The sequence below is a fragment of the Microcebus murinus genome, chromosome 4 (genome assembly GCF_040939455.1).
Source record: "Microcebus murinus isolate Inina chromosome 4, M.murinus_Inina_mat1.0, whole genome shotgun sequence".
NCBI classification, from domain to species: domain Eukaryota; kingdom Metazoa; phylum Chordata; class Mammalia; order Primates; family Cheirogaleidae; genus Microcebus; species Microcebus murinus.
In genome coordinates this window covers 977124-1003852 of record NC_134107.1, presented here as the reverse complement: position 1 = coordinate 1003852, position 26729 = coordinate 977124, and the positions used below count along the sequence as shown (strand labels likewise).

The following is a 26729-nucleotide window of genomic DNA, read 5'->3' as shown; positions in this document are numbered from 1 at the left end:
ACAAATAGGGACGGTGACGGCAACATGCGAGGATCCAGCCTCTCGACACCAGAGCCTCGGGGGGCCGCTTTGCTTCCTGCACCAGATGAGCACAGGGGACGGACTCCCCTGCCCGGAGCGCAGCGGGAGGGAGCCGCCACGGCGGCCCTCTGAGGAACAGCCTGGGGTCCCGCTGGGGCAGACAGACCTCCTCTCTCCTGCCCGCCCTGACAGGGAGCTTTGTGAGATTTACTCAGTTTTAAGGTTCAGCTCATTAAGCATCTACATCTAGAAAGCACGTTTCCCCCAATCTTTAAACGCTGCTGTGCAGCTGATAAATCAAGCTCCACAGTTCATGACCCCGTGGACCCGAGTGATTAATGCTGATCTCACACACACCTAGGCAGGGGCTTTGTTTCACTGAGGCAAGGGGGCCATGACAGCAATCGAGTCAACCAGTTATTTGCAAGCGTCCAACTCCGCGACATCAGAACGTTCGGAACGTGAGGAACGGTCACCACCGTCTGTACCGACACTGTCCATCGCAGGACACAAACCCCAGGCCCCTTGAACGCCAACTCCCCAGGGCCCCGGCCTCGGGAACCTCGTTTCCGCTTTCTGTCACCATGAATTTGCCTGTCCCAGGTCGCTCAGAGAAGTGCAGTCACACAGTATTTGTCCCTCCGTGTGCCTCTCTGAAATGTGGCTTTCTCATGATCTTGGCTCTAGGAGCAAGCAGGACGTCACATTAACCACGAAAGCTCACGTCACTGGATCCCACAGCCCAAGGCCCACTGAACAGGGAGACCCTGGTGACCCGAGCCTGGGTTTCCTCCACCCTGCCCTGGACGGGGCCTGGGCCCGGGGGCCTGTTTCCGTGAGTGACATAGTCCCCGGGCCGGGCCCGTCTCCCGCCAAGAAGCCCTCCAGCCCTGCCCTGGCCCCAGCCCACATTCCTGCCCTTTTGGCTAATTGGACTTGATGGGGTTCCAGAGAGTTCCGGAAGCCCCCCTCAGCGATGGCAGAGATCCCTGACGTCCTGGGGAGGATTAGCTCAGGGACCCGCTGACCCTGAGCAATTAGGAGCATTTGCCCAGACTGTGAGCTCTGCCTCCCTCGGTGGCCCCCGGAACCCATGGAGGGTGCCCCTGGCTGCAGAGCCAAGTGGGCTTTGTGCCCGGTGCGTCCTGGGGTCTGGCTCATTCCCAGCACGAGGGACCCAGCCGGGTGCCTCTGTCCTTGCCCCTTGTGGTTCTGCTTCCTCCTCTCTGTGCTCAGTCGGGAGGTTCTGGTTCACATCCGTGTGAAAGAGCCGTTTATAACAGATTTCCTCTCACTTCCAGCTCTGCTGATGACTACTTTAATGACCACACGTCCAAACACAGTCCCCTTCTGAGGTACGGGGTTTACGAGGTCAACATATGTGTTGTGGGGGACATAATTGAGCTCCTAACACTCGCCATTTACAGAGGAGATGATGGAGGCTCAGACAGGGGAAGTCATTTGCCCAGATTTGAACAGCAGGAAGGAGAAAGACAGATGCCAAACACACACCGGGTGTCAGTTATGATTCCAGGGCTGTGTTTGTCTGTTCGCTCTGCCAATGTTCATCGTGCCAGGTGCAAACTGAAATAAATCACACCAGGAGTTGCCTGTGTTTCCTCCACTACCCTTCGCCCGGTGGGACTGACGCTAGCCCCTCCCAGGGGTGCCATCCGAGCCCCACGGCCAGAGGTGTGTCATGAGATGGTGGTGAGCATGTTGAGCAGTGGGGTCCTTGTCACCGAGGGTGGTCATGGGCTATGCCCAGGACACAGCCCTTGGAAACGTGGGTGTGGAGCCCATGAGCTGAATCCATTATCTAAAATCAAACCCTTAATTCCCACCGTGAGAGAATGTCAGCCTCGGGACGCCCATGTGTCCAGTTTCCACCTGTGGGTCTGAGGTCTCTGTTAGCAGCCCCTCCTTCTGTTGGTCCTCAGCAGTGCCTGGCTTAGACAGGAGATTCTAGGGGCCCTAGAGTTGGAAGTAAAGACTACGATACGATGAAGTGTCCCCTAAAAATGTGCCATGTGGCAGTGCCCCATTCAGAGAAGCGAGAGCAGGACATCAGCTCTAAGTGAGTCCGGGTTTGTTACAGCATCGCTCCTGAATCTTGCCCGTAACCCTGCTGTCCTGATAGGCTGCCTTGCTCTGGGACATAAAGTCTGCCCTTCGTCGTAACATTGCTTCCGGGCACGATCCTCCACTGTTTAAAACAAACAGGTGTTTTCTAGTTTTCTGGAAACCTGAAACTGCTTTTCTTCTGGTATGGGTCACATCTAGGACAGATGTTTGCTAGCATAACATTTTGGGACCTCAACAGAGGCTTACAAACACATTTTTTTTTTTTTTTTTTTTTAAGACAGAGTCTTGCTCTGTCACTCAGGCTGGAGTGCAGTGGTGCAATCATAGCTCACTGCAGCCTCCAACTCCTGGGCTCAAGTGATCCTCCTGCCTCAGCCTCCCGAGTAGCTGGGACTACAGGCATGCACCACCATGCCTGACTAATTTTTCTATCTTCTGTAGAGATGAGGTCTCGATCTTGCTCAGGCTGGTCTTGAACTTCTTGGCCTCAAGGGATCCTCCTACCTCAGCATTCAAGATTGCTAGGATTACAGGCGGGAGCCACTGCGCCTGGCTCCTTTTTATCTAAGTGGGTTTAATGATGTCCTTGTAGTATAATAAAAAATATATAATATTTGGTCTTTGTCCACAGTTCCTGGCACAGGGTTCCTAAAACCCTTGGCATGGACATTCCCAGGGTTGAAACAAGGGTCTTGAGACAGCACTTTGGAAGGCTGGATGAACTGAAGGGACCATCCAGGGTCCTTCAATATTTGAAACAGCCCCAACAAGTCTGCTATATTTACTCCAGTTTGTAGAAATTTGAAAACCTGGAAGGCAGAGATTACAATGTGTAACCACACCTGGAATCATCATGGGCAATAATCAGATTAATTCAGAGAAAGAATGACAAAAGGGCCAAGGTCCCTTGGCTCAGCCCCTGCTGTGAACTCAAAGCTTCCTCAAAGCTCACGAGTGGGAATAAAGTCAAGTGCACAGAACAGTTTCCAGGATTCCTTGGCGCAGGCGGCTTTAGGTTAGCCCTGGCGTGAGAGGACGCAGAAATGTGGGGTTTGTGGGTGCTGTGGTCTGCGTGTGTGTCCGCCACCCACATTCCTATGCTGGAAACCCGGCCCCCAAAGGTGATGGGATTAGGAGGTGGAGCCTTGGGGGGTGGTTAGGTCACGAGGGGGGCACTCCTGAATGGAAGTGGTGCCCTTAAAAGAGGCCCCAGAGAGCTCCCTCATTCTTCCCACCACGTGAGGACACGGACAGAAGGCGGCCAGTCAGGAAGCAGGCCTCACCAGGCACCAAATCTGCCAGCACCTTGAACTTGGGACTCCTGGCCTCCAAAACTGTGAGAAACCCAACTTCTCTTGTTGATAATAAGCCACCCAGTCTGTGGCATTTCATTCTAGCAGCCTGAACAGATTAAGACGATGGGTTTGGGGTGGAGGCTTGGATGGAAATTGCAGTTGTGTCTCCTCTCCCCGATCCACCATGGCAAAACCAGACCTGCTGCTGAAGCCCTCGCAGAGGCCACAGCGGGGACCCTGACGGTTGGTGGCATTAAGGTGAAAGTCCAGACCCAAACCGTATGCCCAAACCACTTGAGGCGAAGACGTGCATCTCTTACCTGAATGTCGGATGGGGGTGCATATGGGGTGTGACCCGTGTTTGTCTCCCCCACCTGGAGATGTCAGTCAGAGGCGCAGACATCTGCCCTCATGCACGAGTAACTGGAAAGTGCGATGAGGACCAGTGAGACCCCTGAGCCCACACAGAGCAGGGAAGAAGCTGGAGAGCTGCCTGGAAGAATTCTCTGGGCCCCAGCCCCAGCCTGCGAGCACCTCCCAGCAACAACTACTGGAACTTGGGACCGAGAACTGTCCACTTGTCAGCCAATCCCTGTCTTGCTATCAGAGTCATCAAAACCACTCTCGTGGCGGAAGGACGAGAAATCATCTTGACAGCGGCACGCTGTCATGTCTTGGAGGTCCCAAGGCCCAGGATCAGCCGCTCACAGGAACCTGAGACAACACGGGCCTTCCAACCGTCCCCTGCATAGAGAGCGAAGGCTCCAGTTGCAAACGGGTTTATTTTAAGTACCCAACAAGGTAGTGTATCAAGTGCTCGAGTGTCCTGAATGTCACCGACGCGTCACTGCAGACCCCGCTGGCACAGAGGCACAGCAGGCTTTCTTCTCGTCTGCCTGGAGGAAGGTCTCCGCTCGGGCTGGTGAGCGCGGCATGAGCGTGGACTCACGGGGCTCGCGGCGCGCTGTCCTCTGGCAGGGCTGCGCTCTTAGTTGCTCCCTGGGACTCCTCGCAGGTGCTGTCCTCGCTGAAGTACCACTGGCTGGGGGTCGCCAGGCCCTGGGCCTCTTCCCAGACGCCCTGGTTTATCAAGGCGGCCTCTTTGCTCGCCTCGGCGGAGAGTTCCAGCACCTGGGCGAAGCTCCTGTGGGGCGAGAGGAGGAGTGGAGGCCTCACTCTCTGAGCGCCGGACGCAAGCAGAGCCCCTCAGTGGTGAAGGAAGGGCTGCGGCGTGGGGTGGGGGGTTCCACGTCGCCTGTGTGCTCGGTGGGGGAGCGCGGGGAACAGGGTTGGGCGGAGAAGACTCAATCAGGGAAACTCCTAAGACGGTACCAGGCCGGCATGAAAGATGACTCACTGGGTCAAGAAATACTCAGAACGCATCAGCACTATGGTTGGTACTACGGTTTGAACGTCTGTCCTCTCCAAACTCATGCTGACACGCAATCCCCAGCGTGGGGCGCTGAGAGGTGGGGCCTTTAAGAGGTGACTGGGTCACGAGGACCCTGCCACTCGTGAATCAGTGGATTAATGGGGTATCACAGGAGGGGGGCTGGTGGCTTTATGAGAGAACTGAGCCAGCACACTCAGCCCCTCGCCACGGGATGTCCTATGTCACCACCGCCTTGCAGAGTCCCCACCAGCAAGAAGGCCATCACCAGATGTGACCCTTCGACATTCTCAGTCCCCAGAACCATAAGAAATAAATTCCCTGTCTTTATCAATGACCCCGTTTCAGTGATTGTTAGAAGCAACAGGAAACCAAGACCGCCGGGCACGTCTGTCTCAGGAGCAGGAGGGACAGCTGCGAACAGGATAAAGTCCGCCCCTCCGTGCCACTCACATGGCGGTGGAGAAGCGTGTGACGCCTGCGTGTTTAACCGCTCAAAGCTGTGACCCCTGCCATCTGCAAACCTTCGGTGTGCCCTGACTTTGTCCTGCAGCCACCCACAGAAGACAGGCCAGAGCTGAAGACAGGTGGCAGCTGTGTCTCATGAGTCCTTTCCAGATATTTCAGGCATCTCGGGAGACAGATCGAGCCTTGTAAGGAGGAGAAAACAAGATTCTTTTCCGGAAGAGGTGCAAAAGCCCATAGTTAGAAATTGCCTGGGGGCGGTGAAAAGAAGGGGTCGTGAGGGATTTCGGGGGGCTGGTCACGGGCTGTGTCAGATCTAGGGGCTGGTCCCACAAGGGCACAGGCTCTGTGACAGCCATTCAGCGGTCCCTTAGGATCTGTGTCTGCCGTGTGTATTTATACTTCAATAAAGAGCTCAAAAACACGCTCCCAAGCCCTGACCCTGGAAGACATTTAGAACCCAAACAGCACTGACCCGAGGGCGCCTGTGCTGTGCTGGCTACTCTTGGGACAGGGTGGGTGAGGGGTGAGGCCCTTTCTCTTCTGGCTGCTTGAGAACTTCCCGGACTTTCCAGAGCCAGGTGTGAGTTCTCCTGCCATCCCCTCCTCCCTGTCTCGCTCGACCTTCACACTGGGAATCTGGGGCCCGCCCTGCAACCTCTCTGGTCCCCAAGGCACCAGCGCCCCCACTCCCTCAGAACCAACTCCAAAGCAAGGGAGAAGGGGACCTAAGACGCCCCAGGTGCTCCTGGACTGAGACTTTGTCCACAACGCGGACAACAGCGACCCCTGCTGGCCGCTCCCGTACCACGCAGGGTCTGTGGGGAGAGCGGCTCGCCCTGGGAGCTGAACCCCAAGGGGAACTAGGAGCCTCTAAACAGCGCAGCCGCCAACAGCCCACATCCTGCCTGGACCGGGTGCCACCCTTTTCTTAACATTTTCTGAGACACCTTAGGAGCGCAAGGTCCTTTTTCACGGCCACGTCTTTGAGTTCGCCCAGTAGGTCCAGCACCTGCACGTTTTCTTCTGAAGTGCCCATGCTGAGATCTTCCAGGAGCTTCTGAGTGGTCTCCAATTCAGACTGCAGGGCGTCTAGGGCGGGGGAAGCGGTCGTGAGCGATGGACTGCACGGTGCCCAAAGCAACAGACGCACAGATGAGCGGCCGGCTAGATTTTTCTCTCTTCACGGCAGTGCTCTGCTAGAGCTCACAGGCAAGAAGGGTAAGCAGAGGAAGACACTCGTGCACTGGTACCTTCTCTGTCCCTTGGCCAGAGATCACGGTGGCCTGAGACAGTGGGACAGGCATGTCCACCAGGTGCTCATTCAAACAGACCTAGAATGCCACTCTGGTGTCCTCGACAGAAACCAGTGCAAGACGCAGGAAAGGCCACGCTGTGCCAGCGTCACCCGGGGTCTCCCAGCCAGGCCAGGAGCAACTTTAAAATCCCCTCCTTTGTACTACTGACCCTAGCAGCCCTGCATCCCCTGAGCCAAGGGACACGCGCAGCCCAAGTACGTACGCCACGTGCATTCCGACCACGCACCTCTCCCCCTCGGACACACGTCATATCTAGGCCAGCTGTACGTCGGGATCACGTTCTGGGACCCCGAGGGCCTCGAGAATGGCATCTCCGTCCTGCTGTGGACTGAACTGTGTCCCCAGGCTCCGTCCTGCTCGCAGCTCCCTGCGAGCCTGAGCTCAGCTGGACACGGGTCTCTGCGGACGGGGCTGAGTCAAGCTGAGGTCACTAGGGTGGGCTCTAATCCAGTAACTGGTGTCCTTACAAGGCGAGGGGAGTTGAGATAAGGAGACACGGAGGGAGAAGGCCACGTGAGGACCGGGCAGAGACTGGAGTGACGCAGCCACAAGCCAAGGAGCGCCAGCAACACCAGAGTCCAGGAGGGACTCGGGGCTCGCTCCTCCCCTAGAGCCTAGAGGGAACTGGTCCTGCCAAAGCCGATCCCCGACTCTGGCCTCCCGGACTGGGAGGGAACACGTTTCTGCTCCTTTGGGTTGCCTGGTCCTGGCCATCTGTTGCGGCAGCCGCAGCAAATGCATGGAGTTGCTAGTCCCGCTCCTGGCAATGCCCACGGCGCTTAGCAGGGACGGAGCCCGAGAGTTACGGCCGCGGAAGGGGCTGCAGTCGCCACAGAACCAGAAACCCGGACGCTGACAAGCATCCACCGAGGGCAAGTTGCACACGCCCGTGCGATGAGTCATGTGGCCATGATGCCCTTCTCACAACGACGTGCAACAGAGAAGCGTGCACGCAGTAAGTGGGAAACCGCGACACGTGTGGCTCGATGTCGAGTCTGTTTACGTGCACACCGTGCTGCGCTAACATGGAAAGAAAACACGCCAACGGACAAACCGCGACATTGCCCACAAATGTCACTTTTTTCTTTACAACTTGGCTCGTTTTCCAAAGTTCAGCATCATGCCTAGACCGTGTCACACTGGAAAAAACTCGACTCACTAAACCCTTTCTGCCCTCGGCTGCCGATCGAGCAACACCCTCTGGGACCCTGGACCGCGGCTTCATTCTGCTTCGGATGCGCTGCCGGCGGGGCACGGGGAAGCCCCTGTGCGTCTCACACACCGCGCTCTACCGCGACAGCCTCAAGCAAAGCCTACTGAGATGACGCAGGAGAGCTCTTCCTAGGAACACCCAGGCTCGGGGCAGCGGAAACCCTCTCAAGGAGCACACCTGTTCTGAAGAGGGCTGGGGCTCGGGCGTGGCAGTTTTCACACTTGCCAAGGGCTTCCAGTGGGCCAGGCAGGAAACCCGTGCACAGAAAGGACCTCACCGCTCTGCGGAGCGGGCAGGCCACGGTGGGCCGGTGGCCCTGCAGCCCCGCCAGCCACCGATTCGCACGTGTAGGACCCAGGGACTGCAGGCCGGCCCCGCAAGAATGCCTTTCGGCAGGACAGGAGATCACTGTGAATCCCACAGCCCTGCACAAATCCCAAAAGTCGCTTACTCAGGGCAAGACCCTGGAGGAACCACAGCCTGGCCGGTCCCCACCATCCTCTGCCACTAGACGGGAAAGCACACTTGTCACGACCACGTCAGGCCCACGGGAAGCACTGGCACGCGCTCCTCACCGCCGCAGCCTGCGCAACGCAGCCGAGACGTCCCGTTTCCTACCTAAGAACTGCTGCCCGTCGCCCTCCAGGTGGATCGCCCTCACGGGCAGCTCGTGCCGGGTGGCGTCCAGGGCCGTGGCGAGCATCCTGTACTGCTCCTGGAAGCGTTCGCCCACTGCCTGGAAGGGACTGAGCATCTCCATCTGCAAGCAGGATGGGAGGGGGCTGTGGGAGGGGCCCTGCGGTCACCAGCCCGGAAGTGGAAGGGCTCGTGCAAGGGTAAGCTACGGCACTGCTCTTGCACGAGCCCCAGGGATCGGAGCTTGGGAAGCCTCTGAAGGGACAGAGGCAGGGGCGAGCTCTCCCCTCCCGCCAACGGCCCAGCAGACAGTAGGGTGGCGCAGGCTCCTCACTATGAACATGGGTCCCCTTCCAGTGTGTTCTGGGCCTGGGCCCTCAACTGGGATCACAACGGATCCAGGAAGGCTGGGCCCTCCTGCCTTGGAGCACTCCACGTATGAGCCTGCCTCCTAAGGCCAACCTGGCATGGCCCGCCCCACCCCTTCCGTGCTGCCTGGGTCTGCATGGGGGTCTGTGACAATACATAGTTGACCTTTGAACAAATCCGGGGTTAGGGCTGCCACCTCCCCCCGCCACCATAGCAGTAGAAAATCCACATATTACCGTTTTTGTTTTAGAGAGAGGGTCTGTCGCCTGGGCTACAGTACAATGATGCAATCATAGCTCACTGTGACTTCAAACTCCTGAGCTCAAGTGTTGCTCCTGCCTCAGCCTCCCAAGCAGCTAGGACTACGGGTGTGCCACCATCATGCCTAGCTAATTTTCCCATTTTTCGTAGAAATAGACCAGCTCTTGCTCAGGCTGGTTTTGAAATCCTGGCCTCAGGCGATTCTCCTGCCTCGGCCTCCCAAAGTCCTACCACGACGCTGCCTGCAAGGGTGGGAGGCGGCCCAGCCAGAACGCTCGGCTCAGAGCCCGGTCGCACGTGTGGCTGACAACCGACCTGGGCGTCAAGCGCCTCCTCCAGCTCCCGCTTCTTCTGACAGAGAAGTCTGCGCCGCAGCTCGTGGGTCTTTCTCTGCAGCTCCTCCTCCTCTTTGCACAGTTTTAGTAAGTGTTTTTCCGCCTCTTCTTCGAACTGAGCAAGACCCTTCTCCATCTGTTAAACGGGAAACGAAAGCTCAGGCTGGAGGGGACTCCCTCCCCGGGTCATCGAGGCCGCCTGGCACCACGGCACACGCGACCAAGGACTGCTCTCACCTTGACCGCCAGCAGAGTCAGCAGCAGCGTCTGCGACTCCATCATCTCCATCTCTTCGGACCGGGTCTTGAGAGGAGGAAAAACACCCTTTCGGTTCTCAGCGAACTGGTGTGAACCCAGCAGGGGCAGAAGCGTGACTCATGTCTTCGTGTTTACTTTGATGATCTGGGAATCCTCCACTGTGCGCGGCCCTGCTGCCTGCTTCCCGCGCGCGGTCTTTTCCAGCACTGTGAGAGGACGGGGAGGTCTGGCCCTCCCGCCGCGACAGGCGGTGCAGGGGTGGCGGCAGCGGCCAGGCAAAGCCAGCTGAGAGCACCCAGCGACTAAGTGCTGTGCCGGGACCAGAACCCACCTGTGGGTCCTGTCCTCACCCAGGCGAGACCACGGCCCAGCTGTGCTCCTGCCAGGGGCCGGGGCCTGGCCTCGCAGCTTCCCTAGCCCAGAGAAGGCCGCAGTCTCACTTTCCACACGGTCCCGTGTTGGTTTCTGCTCCCGTGTGTGTGCTTGGGGAAACAAACTCTACAAATGATCTAAGAACGGTTCTGGTCTTGACTTTTATCCTAAGGGGCACGGCTGTCTTGTTTGCTCTAGGAGCCCTGGGGCCTCGGGTGACCCCGGCAGAGGGCGGGGGCAGAATCAGATTCACGCGGCCTGTTCACGGCAACCCCTTCCTCTCAGACACCTACCGGGCTCTTTTTCCGAGGGGCAGAAAATGACGTCGATGCCGTTTTCTCTGACATTGTTTTTTCTAATTGTGGAGTCTTTTTGATTGCACTTTTCTCTAAGATAAAGAAGAGCATTTTAATGATGAGAAATGCACGCAGATGGTCCCTGATTTATATTTCGACTCTGCAATGGGTTTATTGGGATGCAACCCCATCGTAAGCTGAGGAGCATCTGGACTTGCAATGGTTCAATTTAAGATTGTCCCACTTTACAATGGCTTTATCGGGCCATTGAATACGTTTTTTTTTTTTTCTTGGAGACAGTCTCACTCTGTTGTCCAGGCTAGAGTGCCATGGCATCAGCCTAGCTCACAGCAACCTCAAACTCCTAGGCTCAAATGATCCTTCTGCCTCAGCCTCCCAAGTAGCTGGGACTATAGGCACGTGCCACCATGCCCAGCTAATTTTTTCTCTATATATTTTTAGTTGTCCAGCTAATTTCTTTCTATTTTTAGTAGAGACGGGGTCTCACTCTTGCTCAGGCTGGTCTCAAACTCCTGAGCTCAAACGATCCTCCCGCCTCGGCCTCCCAGAGTGCTGGGATGACAGGCGTGAGCCACCGCACCCGGCCTAAATACATTTTTGACTCATGGTGTTTTCAACTCACCATGGATCTTTCGGGATGCGGACCCCGTGGTAAGTGAAGGAGCGTCTGTACTTTCGGGGCCTGCTGAGATCTGCTGCAACCCCCAGCTAGTGACAGGAGGGGGGAGACGGACGACTCACCGTTGATGGCGGAGAGGTCCAGGTCGGGTGGGGCCGAGCCGTGCCCTTCCAGCAACGTGGACTGCAGGTCGCCCTTCCCGGCCCCGCTGCGGTCTGCTGTCCAGACACGAGACCCAGCAAGTCAGCACGGACAGTTCGGAAACTCAGGCGGCTTTTTTAACAATACCACTCCTCCCCCAAACCCCAATTTCTTCCCACGTAGCAGAAAGGACTGAAAATCCCTGAAACTCCCAGCCAGCAACTTGAGTCTATTTGTAAAGTACGGTGAGAAAAGGGACATTCTTTATAACTAACAGAAACAAACAAAAAGGAGGCAAATAGGCCTTTCTGCCGGCGTAGAAGATGCTGAGGGCCAGAGACGGCGCTGCGCCTGCTCTGCCCGCCTCGCTCTCGGCTGCTTTCTCCTGCTCCTGGTCCCTGGGAGAGCCCGAATTCAAAACCGTGAGATCCTGCTTTACACCATCTATGCACTGCAGCCGCACGAGGGCCCAGCGCGCTGCAGGCGTCGGCAGGTGGCATGCACGACACCCGCTCTCGTGTTGGGAACGGAACACGGACTGTGCAGCTAGGGAAACACATGACCTGGACACGGGAAGAGCCTAGTGCAGAGCTGCCACGGCTGCAGCCGAGGCACGCACGCGAGGACTTGGACAGAGAGCCAGGGCGAGTGCCACGCCGAGGAGGGGCCTTCCTGGACTGAGCGCACGGACGCGCCTTGAGCACCAGGTACACCGACGGCAACTGTCGGAGCGGCAGATCGAGAGTGAGGTCCCCAACCTCCTCATTTTCCATTTTTTACAGTGAATTCCTGTCATATCCACAGGGAGGAAAACTAAAAGATTTTCACATCACTCTGGTGGCAGCTTCTAGGAGGAGGGGTGAGGACAGACCACCCAGCTGCTGGCACAGGGGACAGGGAAGGCGACCCAGGGTGGTGAGGGGAGGATGAGGCCTCACATCCTCTCCGAGAGTGGTGCTCTCACAGTGCCAGTGGGGACTGTCACGCAGACAGGGAGCTGATGCCACAAGGGAGCGCCACGGTGGCAACGTGGCTCTTCTCTGGGACCACAAAGGGGGGCAGTGACCCCCCACTTCCCAGCCATCGCTCAGCCCCCACGTGCCCCACCTGTCCTTACGCGCCGACTCTTGACAGCGGCCCTGAGCCTTCCCAGGAAGGAAGGAGGGAGCTTTAACTTGGCACACGTGGAGACACACTTTGCCACCGCGCTCGCCACGGACCAAGGGTCAGGGCTGCTTCACACCTTTGCTTTTCTGGAGCTGGCTGGGTTTCTTCCCACCTCCAGGTATCACTACCAATTTTTGAAACATCTGACTCAATCTACTGAATTATGAAACATGTGAAAATATTTCAACAACATTGCAAGTGTCCCCACCTAGAGTGTTTTTCACTCTTTCACATAAAAGTATCCTCTCACCCAAAATCAAGAACAGGATCTGAAATACTCTACTGAACATAATAAATACTTCGTAGTGGTAATGATAATACGATATTCAATGCCTTTATAAATTTTAGGTGTGAAGACAATTTTTTTAGTTTTTAAAAATAATTTTAGAAATGGGATCTCATTATATTACTCAGACTAGTCTCAAACTCCTGGCTTCAAGCCAACCCCGACCTTGGCCTCCCAAAAAGCTGCATTACTGAGCCACTGTGCCTGGCCAAGACAATTTTTTTTTGATGAACAGATTGCCCAATATTTTGAGAGACAGTTTTCTGTTACATCTCTGTGACAATAACATAATGGAGAGGCTTTATAAAATGTGTGAACATGACAATGACACTACTACTCACAAAAGCAAAAATTAAATATTAATATAAGATAAAAGGAGAAGGCTTCATTGAAAGAATCTTTTATTATAATTAAGAAACACTATGTAAAATGTACATCTTCACATGACTTGAATTGAGGAACTGCTAAGGTATAATCATCTTACCTTTCCCCCAAAACCTCTTCTCCTAAGTATTTCCTAGATATGTGTAATGAGTTTTGTTACTTCTTTATACCCCATTCACAAAGACCTGCATAACACACATTTCACTTAGATAAAAATGAAATACTCTTCTCAACAGATTACTTACCTTTGGACTGAAGAAATCTCTCTCTAGATAGAGAATTCTTATGGCATAACAAATTTAACTAGATGTCATCTTTTTCTTCTAACTCTTTTTAAAGAGCACATGCTAGAAGTAACTGCCTCTATTCCAACCCTGGAGTGTCCTCCGCCTCCATCAATTCTCTTCCAGCCTTTCACTGACCGTTGACTATGTTATCACACAAATGACTGCTGAGGGCAACTGACTCTGGGAAAGAGATACCAGGTCAAACATGAAAGCTCAGAGGGAAAAGGGACAGACCCAGGCAATTGAGAGAGAGCTGCTCTGGGACAGCCACCCAAACGCTTAGTGACAGTGTTTTGATTTTTGATGGCTCCAGTTTTGTAGTAGTTGGTGGGAGGATGGGGTGATGGTGTCCATATTTATAAGTGAAAATTGGTAAATATAGAGGACTTGTTAAAAGTCCCTTTCATTTTATTCCTATTTTCCCATTGAATCACACATTTTTCCTCTTACTAGAAATGTAGAATTGTCAACTCTACTTGAGTGACTTAATACACTGCCTGGCAAAGATCACAGCAAAAAAGGAGAGAAAAATCTCTTGGTGATATTAATCCCTGTCCTATTCAGTTAGATAAGGTGCCATCAATGGCTTCTGAAGTGTGTGGAACAATAGCTTAAGAGAAACTGAATGTTGCCAGAAAAAATAAAACAGCTTAATAAATTAATAATCTTCATTTTATGCATAATCCTAAATCAAAAGCTACTTGGCCTTATGGAATAAAATACATAAACCACTTTTAATAATAACACTGTTCCTTTTTGTTTATTTCTAGGCACAGATTAGATTTCAGATGGCAGAGGTAGCTTGAAGTACAACATTAATACAAGGAGCATATCTGAAACCTTGTTTATACTTTTTCATTTTAAATATATGAAAACATTATATACATAACAATAATGGATCAGCAAATTTTAGCTAATTACATGGATTCTTTCATATTTAGTATCTTTCAAACTATATTCCAGAGTAATCTAAGTGTTCACAGTTAACACTGTAGGACTGGCCACACACAGGACTGGTATATTAAGAACTCTTGGATTTCTCCTCAAGCAGTTCAGTCCCGACCTCTGCTAGAGTCTGATCCGCTCTATGAAGATTGCAAAAGTAAGTGGTTAGTATTTCATTTTTTTGTAAATTATTCTTAAATGAATTTCACTTTAAAAAGTTGCCATAAGTAAATAAAATCTCCCATTAAACAGTGTTTTAACACTGAAAATATGTCAGAGCATGCCTACTGTTTGTAATCATACTTTTAAAATCATTTCATAGATGTACACTTATTTCTAGAGAAATTTCTAATAAGCAAGTAGTTCAGACAAAGTATAGAGGGGAGACAAGTGGCTATCACTGATGTACCGCTTAACAGGCAACGACTGCTGCCTTCTGGAATGGCTCTCTTGGTAAGATTCTTGAGGATGCCATTAGAAATAGTTGTGTTTGAATGGTAACTATGTGAGATGATAAATATGTTAAATTGCTAGATTATAATAACCATAATAACATAGTGATGTGTAAATGTGTTAAGGCATCATGTTGTACTCCCTAAGTATATACAATAAAATATTAAAATTTAAAGAAAGCTAGAAATACTTTCATTTAGTAAATCAGTTCAGAGGTTTAAAGAAAATCTCTCAAAGACATTGTCAAGTGCTTGCTTTCACGGCCCTTGTACATTTCACCCATTATCTGGGAAAAATTAAGTATTTGGCACTGAGGAATAATTCAGAGCAACAACTTCTAGGGGAAAATGAGATAGCTGAGCTGGTGATCAAAAAGAGCTAATGCAACTCCAATGAAAATTAGCTTCCAACATTGTTACTAGGGTATCAGAGATGGAACCTGTCATTTCTGTCTTCCACACACATGACCCTCAGGCTGAACAGTGTATTATTTTTAACCACTTTGTGAATTATCCAGCCCTTCCTCCCTATGTTAATCATTCCCTATTCACAAGTATGCCTCTATGTAGAATGGAAAACTATACAAGATAGTTTGTGTCAGGGTGCCCACTAGTGACAATACCAAAGATAGCAATCAAGGGAAGTTAATTTATGAAGTGCCAGAATATGATGAGAGAGTGGTAATAGCACTTGACTGTTTTGGTTCAAGTTCTAATCTTCCAGAAAGCAGTTAAACTCATTAATATTTCTACTTAGAGAAATGCTGGCAAGCAACTTATAACAATATCAATGTCTAAATTATAAAGCTTCAAACATATCTAGCTGAATTGAAGGACTAAGAGATCAAGCTAACTACATGGTATTACATGAAAAAAAAGGTATATAAAACCAGAAAAAGGGAGAAAGACATAAACTATCATAAAGCAATATGTCAAAGGTAATTTCACAAACATCATTCACCAAAATTATATTATCTAGTTAGTTGTCATTTCCAACTAATCTCGTGAGCCTCCCTCACTAAAACTTATGCTTCTGAGGCAAATTAATTAGCTTACTATATTTTCTATGGTTCTATGTTTTGGCTTACTCGCTTAGTTTACTGGATAAGGATTTTCTATGTTTAGAATCTTTCAGATAGAGTTGATCATATCTTCTAAATGTGGTTTCATCAAAATCATCTTGAGAAGTTTCTAATGTGGAGATGTCAGATTCCCTATGTGTAACATTCAGTTCCATCTGAGATGGTGCTCGTGTCTAAAACAAATAAAAGTATACATTTTTAAATAATTATAGCATGAATAGTTATTGTATTAAGTTTTGAGTCAGTGATTCAGAGAGTAATTTTAAATATGCGAAAAAAAGCAGAAATTTAAAATGTTTATCATCAATATCAACTAATATAATTCAATATTAAATCAAATTATAAAAAAGGAATCATTCTTATTTTAGTACCCATGTAATCTGATTATTCAAAGAATAATAGAGTCACTTTAAATTCTTAAAAATTGAAGTATGTATCTTAACAATTCAAGAGTGTGGTCTTATCTCTAAATCAAAATTTTTTCTTTTCTTAATGTTCTTGTTTTATGCCAACTGGTCTTAATAATCAAGTAATTCTCTAGTGAGAATCATTAATCTAAAAGATTAATTTAGTTTTAATACTGACAGAAATTGAAATATTTAAAGGGAGAAACAGATGCTACTTTCCCTCTAGAAATCTACAAAATAAAATAAAGTTTAAGTCTTACCTACATTAATAATGTATCTTTTGCCTGAGATATTCGGTACCGCATTATAAGGTAGGCTTTGTGTTAGACTATGTTGAGAATGTTTAAGGTAGGCAAGGCTAAGCTATAATGTTCAGTAGCTTAGGTGGATTGGGTGTTTTAAATGCATTTTTGTCCTATGATATTTTCTACTTACAGAGGGTTATCAGTATATAACTCCACTGTATGTCAAGGAGCATCTATACTATGGGTGGAGCATCTTGAATCTGAAAATCTGAAATCCAAAACACTCCAAAATCTTAATCTTCTTGCATGTGGACATGACACCACAAGTGGGAAATTCCACATCTGACTTCATGTGACAGGTTGCAGTCCAAACATACTCACAGCTCTGTTTCATGCACAAAATTATTTTAAAGCATTATATAAAAATTACCTTCAGGCTTTGTGCATAAGGTATTTATGAAACATAAATAAACTGTCTAGACAGTGTGTATAGACTTGGATCCTACCCTCAAGATATTTTATGTGCGTATACAAATATTCCAAAATCTAAAACACTTCTCATCCCAAGCAGTTTGGATAAGGGATACTCAACCTGTACTACTAGAGAAAATAAAACTCAGAAAGTAAGTGACAGAAAGTAAGCAACTGACCTACCGAACTTGCACTTAACAGCTGCTTCTTATATTGCTCAACATTGTCCACTGCCTCGTTGGTGCTTGAATTTTCAATTTGAAAGCTAAAATGTATATTTTAAAACAATTAAAACACAAATTTTTAAAATACCAAGTAATTTCTGAACAAACTTTTGAAAGTATAATTACATAATTTCTTAAAGATTTGAAAAGCAGATGATTTGGCAACTCTATCATTTTTTCTAGCTGTGTCCATGGAAAATGTGCAAATTTAGAAATAACGTACAAAAAGTATGCATTTCAAAATAACTTAAAGGTGAAATTTTTCCTTGGCTTCACTCAGATATAGTTATTATCATAACTGGTACAATTCTCAAACTATATGCTTATTTGCTTTATAATACTCAAGTCATTTTTTGTGCTGTTTTAAGTTGTACTTTTTCCTGTGGTCTTGTAGCTTCTTAACAAATCTTCCAGTCTCTTCCAGTTGACTGTGCACTTCTTGTAGCTAAAACAAGGAATTTTTGAAACATTACATTTGGAAATAACCTACATTTCCATTAATACATGAATAGATAAACAAAATGTGGTATATAGAAAACATGGTTTTTAGACTAACACACTTTTATTAAAAAAAAATAAAATCCAGTACAGATCTGCCCATCACCTGTTTGTGTAGCTAAATTTTATTGGAACACAGACACAGCCCTTCATCCTGCATAGTATTTATGGCCCCTTTCGTGCTGTGACTGCGCAGTGGAGCTCTTGTAACAGGGATCCTCTGGCTCACAAAACCTAACATTTATCTGGCTCTTTACACAGAAGTTTACCAGCCCCTGCTCTAGGATGAAAATACAACATTATTCTTGTTTTCACATTATGTCATACCAGATAAATACTCAAGTTTACAAAAGTGGTAAAACAGGAAAAGATGGAAAATTACGTTATTATGGTGAGCATTTCTATTTTTGTGTTCCAAGGACCACTACTTGAACTGTAACTTTATTTTATCTTTATGTATATATTTTCTTTTTATAACAAGGCAACTTATAAACTTTCAACATCTAATATTTATCATCATCTTTCCTTTTCAGGGAGAGAAAAAGACAATTTAAAAATAAACAGGATCAAAAGTGCAATAGAGAATGTCAATTTCAAGTAAGACCCTACGGTTCTGCTGACCCTGCCACTGTATGGCAGGGCTCACGTCTTCACGAGGAGAGAATTTATTTTTAAAGTGTCATCTTAAACTGTGAGGATGACTGTTAAACCTCAAAATTAAACATACTAAAGGAGAAGCCATGATAAAATGCCCACTTAACCTACCCAACCACGTCAAAGCCATGCTTTGCTGACCACATATGACCATATAAAGTTTTTTTTTCTTTTTTTAAACAAGAGAAAGCAGATAGATACCAGTTGGTAAGCAGTAACTGTCTATATTCATAGAGAGACACAGTGTACTCTCCAAATCCAATATACAGGGAACAGAGAAAAAAGGCTAGAATTCTATGTATCGCTACACAGGGGCATAGCACCCCCCAGATTCCAGTAGAGTGAGGGGAGCATGTCTTCATTTTCACCCACAGGGGTCAGTGGGGTCGGTCCTTTAGATGACAATGAGATGTTTCATGGAATAGTTTGAGAGGCAAGGTCTACACACAGGAAGGAAGACCTGAGTCTGAATACTAGCTCCACCACTCCCAGGAATGTGACCTTGAGCAAAAAGGTCAAATTAATGTCTCAGTTTCTTCATTTATAAATGGAGAGAATAATAGTAACTTCCTTCCCGGGATGTGGAAAAGATTAAATTGGGGAATATACCTAAAGTGCCTGGAAAAGTACGAGGCACATAGTGAGTAATGTATATATTTACTATTAGCATTATTATTTTATTTTTTTATGTTCTAATAAAGTTTTATATTTTAGGCAGGTGGCATGGCCATGGAAGTGATCTCCTACAGTTGCACTGAATCACTCTTCACCCCACTGAAAGTGGCATCAAATAGGAAGCATGAGGTCTAGAATACATCCCTAGTACTTCCTAGAACTGTCACCTAGACAGTTCCTAGAACAGTTCCTAGAACTGTCACTCCTAGAACAGTTCCTAGAACTGTCACCAATTCCACTAGCCAGCAGCACTTTTGTCTACTTAAAAAAATTCATAAGGCCGGGTCGGTGGCTCATCCCTGTAATCCTAGCACTCTGGGAGGCTGAGTCGTGTGGATCGTTTGAGTTCAGGAATTCGAGACCATCGTGAGCAAGACCGAGACCCTGTCTCTACTAAAAATAGAAATAAATTACTTGAACAGCTAAAAATGTACAGAAAAAAATTAGCCGGGCGTGGTGGTGCATGCCCGTAGTCCCAGCTACTGGGGAGGCTGAGGCAGGAGGATGGCTTGAGTCCAGGAGTTTGAGGTTGCTGTGAGCTAGGCTGACGCCACAGCACTTTAGCCCGGGCAACAGAGCGAGACTCAGTCTCAAAAAAAAAAAGAATTCATAGATTTCTTCTGTCTGTAGTACTCGGTGGGATGATCATGTACTGCACTGCACAGACCACCTCCAGGATTGACTAGCGTGGAACTGACAAAGCCACTGACCTGAAAACACTGGACCCTATTGCTAAATCAAGGTGCCTGGAATAATTCATTCCCAGCAACTGTGTATTTTGGGCTGTGTTAGCAAGCACTCTGATGAGCAGATCAATGTCTTGTGGTGTGGCAGATCAGAAAGGCTACAGCCAGAGCTCTTCAGTTTGTAAAGCAGTATCTATCTGCAAATCTCAGTTCTGGCTATGTAATAAAGGATGACTAATTTAAATTTTCTTTTTTATAGAGAGAAAGGCATGAGTATTTGAGTGAACAATTTTCCCCTATTAGATTAAGTAGTTTCCATTTTAAATTTAATTGCTTAAAAATACATTTAGAACAAAATTTTATTATATCAATCTCACAGAGAAGAAAATTTTGGTATGGTATAAAGTATTTAATTTTACCCTAACAACTGTAAAGATAAAACATTTTCAATTTATATAAGGATAAGTGACAGGCACATCAGATATTATTCTTCTCTTGGACAAATTTATGTTTAGACAAGATTAACTCTCATAAAAAAAATAAAAGCAATGCAAAATGAAGGACTAACTCGTTCTGCACAGACTAGATAACAAGTGCTGAGGCATAAGATAATGAAAGCCAGAACAGTCAGAAAAGCTTTATGAAGAAGGGGAAATTGTACACCAAGTCTGAATGCATGAGGCTAGATGACCAGAAACTGAAAAGGCAGCAAGGTCAGCACGAGACAGGCAGGAAGACGGTGAAATCCACCAACTAACTCTGAGGATAATATTCAATGGCAGGGAAATAAAAATGGACATTCACAACTTGTAAATGAATGTTCATGGCAATATTATATGTTATAGCCAAAAAGTGGAAACAACCTAAAGGTACATCAAGTGATGAACGGGTCACTGGGCAACAGAGTATTACTGGACAATATTAAGAAATGCAGAGTGACACACACTATAACATGGATGAACCCTGAGAACATGCTGTGTGAAAGGAGCCAGTCACAAAGAACTACGTCCCATACGACCCCATTGTAAGAAATGTGCAGAGCAGGCAAATCTATGGAGACAAAAGGTAGGCAGCGGCTGCCTAGGACTGGGGAAGCTGGAGACTATGATGAGGGTGGAGGGGATGGCTCTGGGATGCAAGGTTTCTTTTCACAGCCATGAGCATGTTCTGAAATTGATCGTGGTGATGGTTATACAACTCTGTGAATATTAAGAGACATTTAAATGGGTGAACCCCGTGGTATGTGAATGAGACCTCAATAAAAATCCAAGGGCAGGATCTGGATAATTTTCTTAATTCTCTGTTTTGATGTATGTGCTATACATGGCCTGAATCTCTCTAAGCTTTTACAAGACAATTTAAATGAAAGGAAAATGAAGGAAACTAAACTTTCAAAAAGGTTATTAAATTAACCTAAAACACTTGCAGTTTGAAGAACAGTATATTAATCTTTCTGTACAAGTTAACCTGAAATCCATGAAATAAGTATACACAAATTATGTATCGAGTCACAGAAACAAAGATAAGAAATAAGACTATGTTCTGGAACATTCCATTAGACATTATCCTCTGATTTAATCTGGCCTGCCTCACCATGGCAATAGAGAAATCACTAAAAACACTGTTTAACAGATAAAACATTCTCTCAACTTCTGTAAAGAATGATACATAATCCTCAACTTTCCTAAGGGCACATATTATAAGAAAATATATTTGTAATTATAAGAAAAGATGCCAGAACAAAAGTCACAGTTTAAGAAATAAGGGCATTATAAACATAATAAAATTGTAATAAAACTAATCATAAGGAAAATATAAAAGAAAGCCGTCCACCAAAACTAGTATCCTAAAATACTTTATATTACTGAACCTGCTCGAGGTGAACTGTTAACATGTTAAATTTCATACATACTTGACTTCTGATCTGACTTAATTGCTGCTTTGAATCCTGGGTCTCATCTTCTAAATGAGCCTGACAACGTGATTTAATCCCTAGCGAAGTCTCGGTGCTAGACAGTTCATGTACGATACCAGCCAGTTCTTGCCGAAGTTGTCTCTCAACTGCCTGATAAGATATTTTCGTTACTAATATTGTAAATCACCTCATTATTAAATTATGTTCATTATGTTTAACTCTAACATATATTTTTTGAAAAATATCACCACATACATTCATTCACCGTCTTTCCCTTGTGTGTACATGCTCCTATTTATCACTGAATTCAGTTAAGGACACCACAGAAGGGGTTATCTTCCTGCCAAGTTGGCATTCTGTTAGTCAGACAACAGATTCAGTCCACCATTCATCCCTGCCCTGATGAATGTGAAATGCTTAACAACCTACTCAAGTCTCAAAATGACCTCACAGGTATGTGGGTGGGACAGCTGTGGTAAATTCTACGCTTTCTTTTTTATTAGAAGCTCAAATTGACTTCAGAGTTCCTCACAAATTCAATCCTGTACCCAAACTCTTCCAATAGATTCCTATTTTAGAATAAATGTAAAATTCCAGTAGTCCCCCAGGCCCCAGGTAACCTGGCCTCCACCCCACGCCCTTACCTCAGCTCCTACAACTGCCTCCCCTGCCCACTCCATTCCCACTATATGTGGATCCTGTCGCCTCAAACTGTTCTGAAAATGGGAATCCGATACCAAACTGATCAATCACGGCTACAATAATCTTTGTATTGGACAAAGTTATATTCAAATGATAGTCCCTCAGCCTTAAAATGAAAATTACCAGCAAATTACAAATATTTGCTAAAATATTCAAAGTTATAAATACTAGTAAGCAGATTAAATCAAATATAGTTTTGCTGAAGTGCACCTAATTTTCCTACATTATGATATAATTAAAAGTCTACTTTTAAAGTAGACTTTATAATTATATATTTTTATAATTAATATATTTTATATATAATTATATGTATTTTACATAATTATATATATTATATTATATATAATAGTTATATATAATTAATATAATTTTATATATAATTAATATATTAATAATTATATACTACTTTTATAATTAAAAGTCAATTCTTAAAATGCCTCTAAAGAATTGAATGATTATAAAAATATGTAATTTGAGATTGAAATATTTTCATATTTAAGTCAAACAGACATGAATAAAAGTAAAATTATACCAACTAAAATGTGTAAAAAGCTACTGAAGGAGAAGTATTACAGGTACAGCAATACATTTCAGTTCATCTGGAAAATCTGGTATTAACTATCAATGTAAGCCACTTAATTGAATCTTCCAAGATACTCATTTCAAGTATGAGCATTTCTGTTTGTCATGATCTTAAAATGTGGCAACATAAAGACATTAAAGTTATTATTTCTGCATTATAAGAATACATTACCAATATTACCCTATATCTATTGGCAATTTGTAACTTAAACATTTTATAAGTGACGCAATGTCTTTACTCAAAGTAAAGCATCTCTCAGCTGTAACCCTTATTTGCTGGAAACAAGGTATGTTTCTAGGCTGATATCACAAATACATTTATCACCTAGATATTTTCACATTCAGCCAGATACGACGTTTAGCCATTACCAAATATTACTTTAAATTTTCTTCTAGGAAGTTTGAAAAATATTTTTCTTAATACTTACTTCTCTCTCTTTCTCTTTTTCATGTTGGTACACTCTTTCTTTTAAATGATTACATTCATGCATTAACTTCTGATTTTTCTCTTCCAACAGAAGACTTTGCATTTTACTCTCAGTTCCAAGTGTTTTTACAGTCGCATAAAATTTGTCTTGGTTAATAGTTATTGCCTTGTCTTTATTGGCAACTTCCTTGTGGGCATCATCTAGTTGTTGTTGAAGTAACATGTTTTTACATTGCTCTTCAGATAATCTCTCCTCCAAAGACTCCTGCTTTATGATGTACTTACTCACTTTGTCTTGTTCTCTTTGGAACTTTTGTTCCATTTCCTTCCTTTGAAACTGTGTCTCCCTCAGGTCTCTTTGCACGCCTTCTAAAACCAGAGTCCTTTCTTGGAGAGCATCTCTTGTATGACAGAACTCAGCTTGCAGGTTTCTTAATTTCCTTTCAGATTCACAAAGTTGTTGGAAAAGGATGCTGGCATGAGAATTCACATATTCCTGTCTACAAGACAACTCATCTTTCGCTTGCTGGAAGACAAGCCCTAGGTCTTTTGTTGCGGCCTGACTTTGATCATGATCCTGTGTAGAAGCAGCCAGTCTAAGTTGGTATGACTCAACTTCTGTTTTCAGTCTTTCTTTGTTTTGTTTTTCTTCTTCCAGTTTATAATTTAGTATTATATTCTCATGCGTTAGAACAGTGATTTCGCCACCATATAAGGATACCGTTCTGGTGAATTTTTCCTCATTTAGTTTTATCGTCCTTTGAAGGTCATTATTATTTTCTTGTAAGATTTTATTGTCTTCCAAATATTTCTTTTCCTTTTCCTTGTTTTGCATTTTTATTGTGTTTATTTCTTCTCTTAGCCTGGCAATTTCATTACGCAACAGATCTGTTTCTTTGTCACCACTAGGAGAAATCTTAAGTAAAACAAAGGAACGTGTTAGCTGTTACTCAATAAAATGGCATACCATAATTTCTTCTGAAGTTAAAAAAATAACCTGTACATTTATACAAAGAAAGTGTTGCAAATAAGTGGTTATCTAACTGGAAAAAAAGAAGGTGGATGCAAACCTCAAACCTTATAGAGCATCAATTCCCAAAGTTTCAAAAATTTCTATGAGAGAGAGAGGAAGATGGCTGAGTAAACACACCAGCTGTCAAATTGTCCTGGAGGGAAGGGTGGGTTTCAGATAAAGTAGAAGGGGGAAAGGGTACAGCTCCAGGGGGAAGTTGCCAGAGCCTGCCACAGGTTTCACAGGAAGAAGGTTCAGAGCAGAATAGGAAAAAAAAAAAAAAAGACATCAGCAGAGATCAACCCCAGAGAAGCTTGGAGCCTCGGGGAGAGGTGGGTGGGGGTTTTGTTTCTCCATCCCTCACACCTGTGGTAATCAGCAGGGCTCCAAGCTGCTTGGGAGTTTTTCCACCCACATGAGCTCAAGGGCTACTGCAACCAACGAAGTAGGATCTTCTTGAAAATAAAGCATCAGGCTTCCAGCCCCCTTGGGCACTCTCCCAACAGCCATGGTCCGGAACCAAGACAGCAGGCACCATACTGCTGATAGCATCTCTTTGTCCACCCCAGAAAGCACTGGCCCTTCAGTTTTCACATCACCTGTTCCCACACAATTCCCAACTCCTGCCCAGATGACAGGGGCCCTGGAAATTTGTGTGATCCCAGAGGTTGGACATTTTGTGTGGGCTTCCTGCCAGAGAGAGGGACCAGAAGGGGCTGGAGTGCTGGCTCTCCTCTGTTCACAGTCTCTTTTCCTCCCACCCCTCCCCCACCCACTGCAGCCAAGAGCAATGAGTGAGCTGAGACTCTCAAAAGTGGCTGACTCCCCTATGTTGTTGTACCCCTGAGTCTGAGGTTTCCCCGAAGAGTGGGGACCAAACCTTTCCCTTTGAGGACGTAGGGGTGCTTGCTCTGGGAGTTCCCTTCCCACCAACACTCCCTGGAGATGCCTGCTGGTGGGATCAGCATGTGGGCCAGATCCTGTAACCCCAGGACTCCGTCAGGTTGCTTGGAGGCACAGAGGGGAGATATGATAACTAAACTGGGGAGGCAAGGGAGCCCACGTGGGCGCAACTGACAGAAGAGTGCATGGGTCCAAGACTGCAGCAAACAGGTGGGGCACCACTCCCCCACACAGGAAAGCCATACTTACAGACTGGGATGGGACCTTGGACAGGGAATCCCCCCATCTTTGGCACCACTGCTGGTAAACCCAGCGAGTTCGGATGCCCATTTGCAACCAGACACTGGAGGGAGACTTGTAGAGCAGGGAAGGAGGGAGAAGAGTGAATCTCACTCCAGCCAGCCAGTCTCTGAATCCTAGATAGCCCCTTGCCCACGAGCAGGCTTTCCAGTTTGGTGAAACTACATCAGCACCCTTTCCAGCAGCTTTCCTGAGCAGCCTGGGAGCCGATCTTTGATCCTTGCAAGACAGTTCTAGGGCCTACCTCTGTGGAGCCTGAAGGCAGGCTTACCCCACCTAGCCCCACTCAGCCTCGCTCCTTCATCCACCTCACTGAGGTGGAGAACTAGGAATCCCCTGGGAGCTCCAGGGCCCCTCTCATTTGTTCTAGAGTGCTGTTTAAGCCCATTATTTCTTTATTTAGTGTTTGGAGAATCTGTCTTATTCTGTTAGAGGGGTGTTGAAGTCCCTGGCTATTATGGTTGTACTGCTTATCATTTTGTTTAGATTGAGTAGAATTCACTTTCTCAATCTGGGTGCTCCTGTGATAGGTATAGAAATATTTAGAATTATCATGTCTTCTTGTTGAATTGTTCCCTTTAACCATTATGTAACGACCAAACTTGTCTTTCATTACTTTTGGTGATTTGAAGACTAAGTTATCTGATATTAGAACTGCTATACCAGCTTTCTTTTGGTTTCCATTTGCATGGAATATTGTTTTCCATCTCTTCACCTGGAGTGTAAATGAGTCCTTGTGGGTTAGATGTGTTTCTGAAGACAGGAGATACTTGGCTTGTATATATTTATCCATTCAGCCTGCCTGTGTCTCTTCAGTGGGCAGGTCAAGCCATTTAGATTTATTGAAAAAACTGGTAAGTGGGGTAGATTTCTGTTCATCCTGTTGAGTAAGACTTTGTTGCTTTATTTTATTTCTTCAGCCATTGTGGTATCTGGTCTTTGACATTTAGCTTTTGGGTGATTTTACACTGGTGACTGTCTATTGTGCTGATCTGTATATAATGCAATTCTGAGTACTTCCTATAGGGAAGTACTTTCTATAGGGAAGGTCTTATCTTGACAAGCTCCCTCAGTGTTTGCTTGTCTTAGAAAGACTTTGTTTCCCCTCATGTATGGAACTTAGTTTTTTAGGACACAGAATTCTAGGCTGGCCATTATTCTGTTTAAGAAGACTAAGAATGGGGCCCCAGTCCCATCTAGCTTTAAGTTCTTAGGAACTGAGGAAAATCAGCAAGAAAAAAATTCAAACAGCTGTATTAAAAAGTGGACAAAGGACATGAACAGAAACTTTTCAAAAGAAGATAGACTAATGGCTAACAAACATATATT

General features: G+C 46.3%; 1 protein-coding gene across 1 annotated transcript; it reads right to left on the bottom strand.

Moving 5' to 3' along the window:
• Nucleotides 1-4164: 4164 nt before the first annotated feature.
• LOC105867894 (HAUS augmin-like complex subunit 8) lies at nt 4165-12406 on the bottom strand. Its single transcript, XM_076001228.1, has 8 exons — nt 12340-12406; nt 11078-11173; nt 10313-10407; nt 9627-9692; nt 9370-9525; nt 8407-8548; nt 6207-6348; nt 4165-4545 (listed from the first exon to the last, which is right to left on the bottom strand). Exons 1-8 carry the CDS (start codon nt 12404-12406, stop codon nt 4347-4349), a joined length of 963 nt encoding a protein of 320 aa, XP_075857343.1. The 3' UTR covers nt 4165-4346.
• Nucleotides 12407-26729: the final 14323 nt, after the last annotated feature.

What these genes read in the sequence shown, in the direction of transcription:
- LOC105867894 (XM_076001228.1), bottom strand. Translation starts at nt 12,406, where the DNA reads ATGTTTCAAAAATTGGTAGTGATACCTGGAGGTGGGAAGAAACCCAGC. An exon ending in CCCCTCGGAAAAAGAGCCCG is followed by an intron (nt 9,693 to 10,312) that starts GTAGGTGTCTGA and finishes CCTCCTCTCAAG; the next exon opens with ACCCGGTCCGAAGAGATGGA. An exon ending in AAGGACCTTGCGCTCCTAAG is followed by an intron (nt 4,546 to 6,206) that starts GTGTCTCAGAAA and finishes CTCGCCCCACAG; the next exon opens with GAGCTTCGCCCAGGTGCTGG.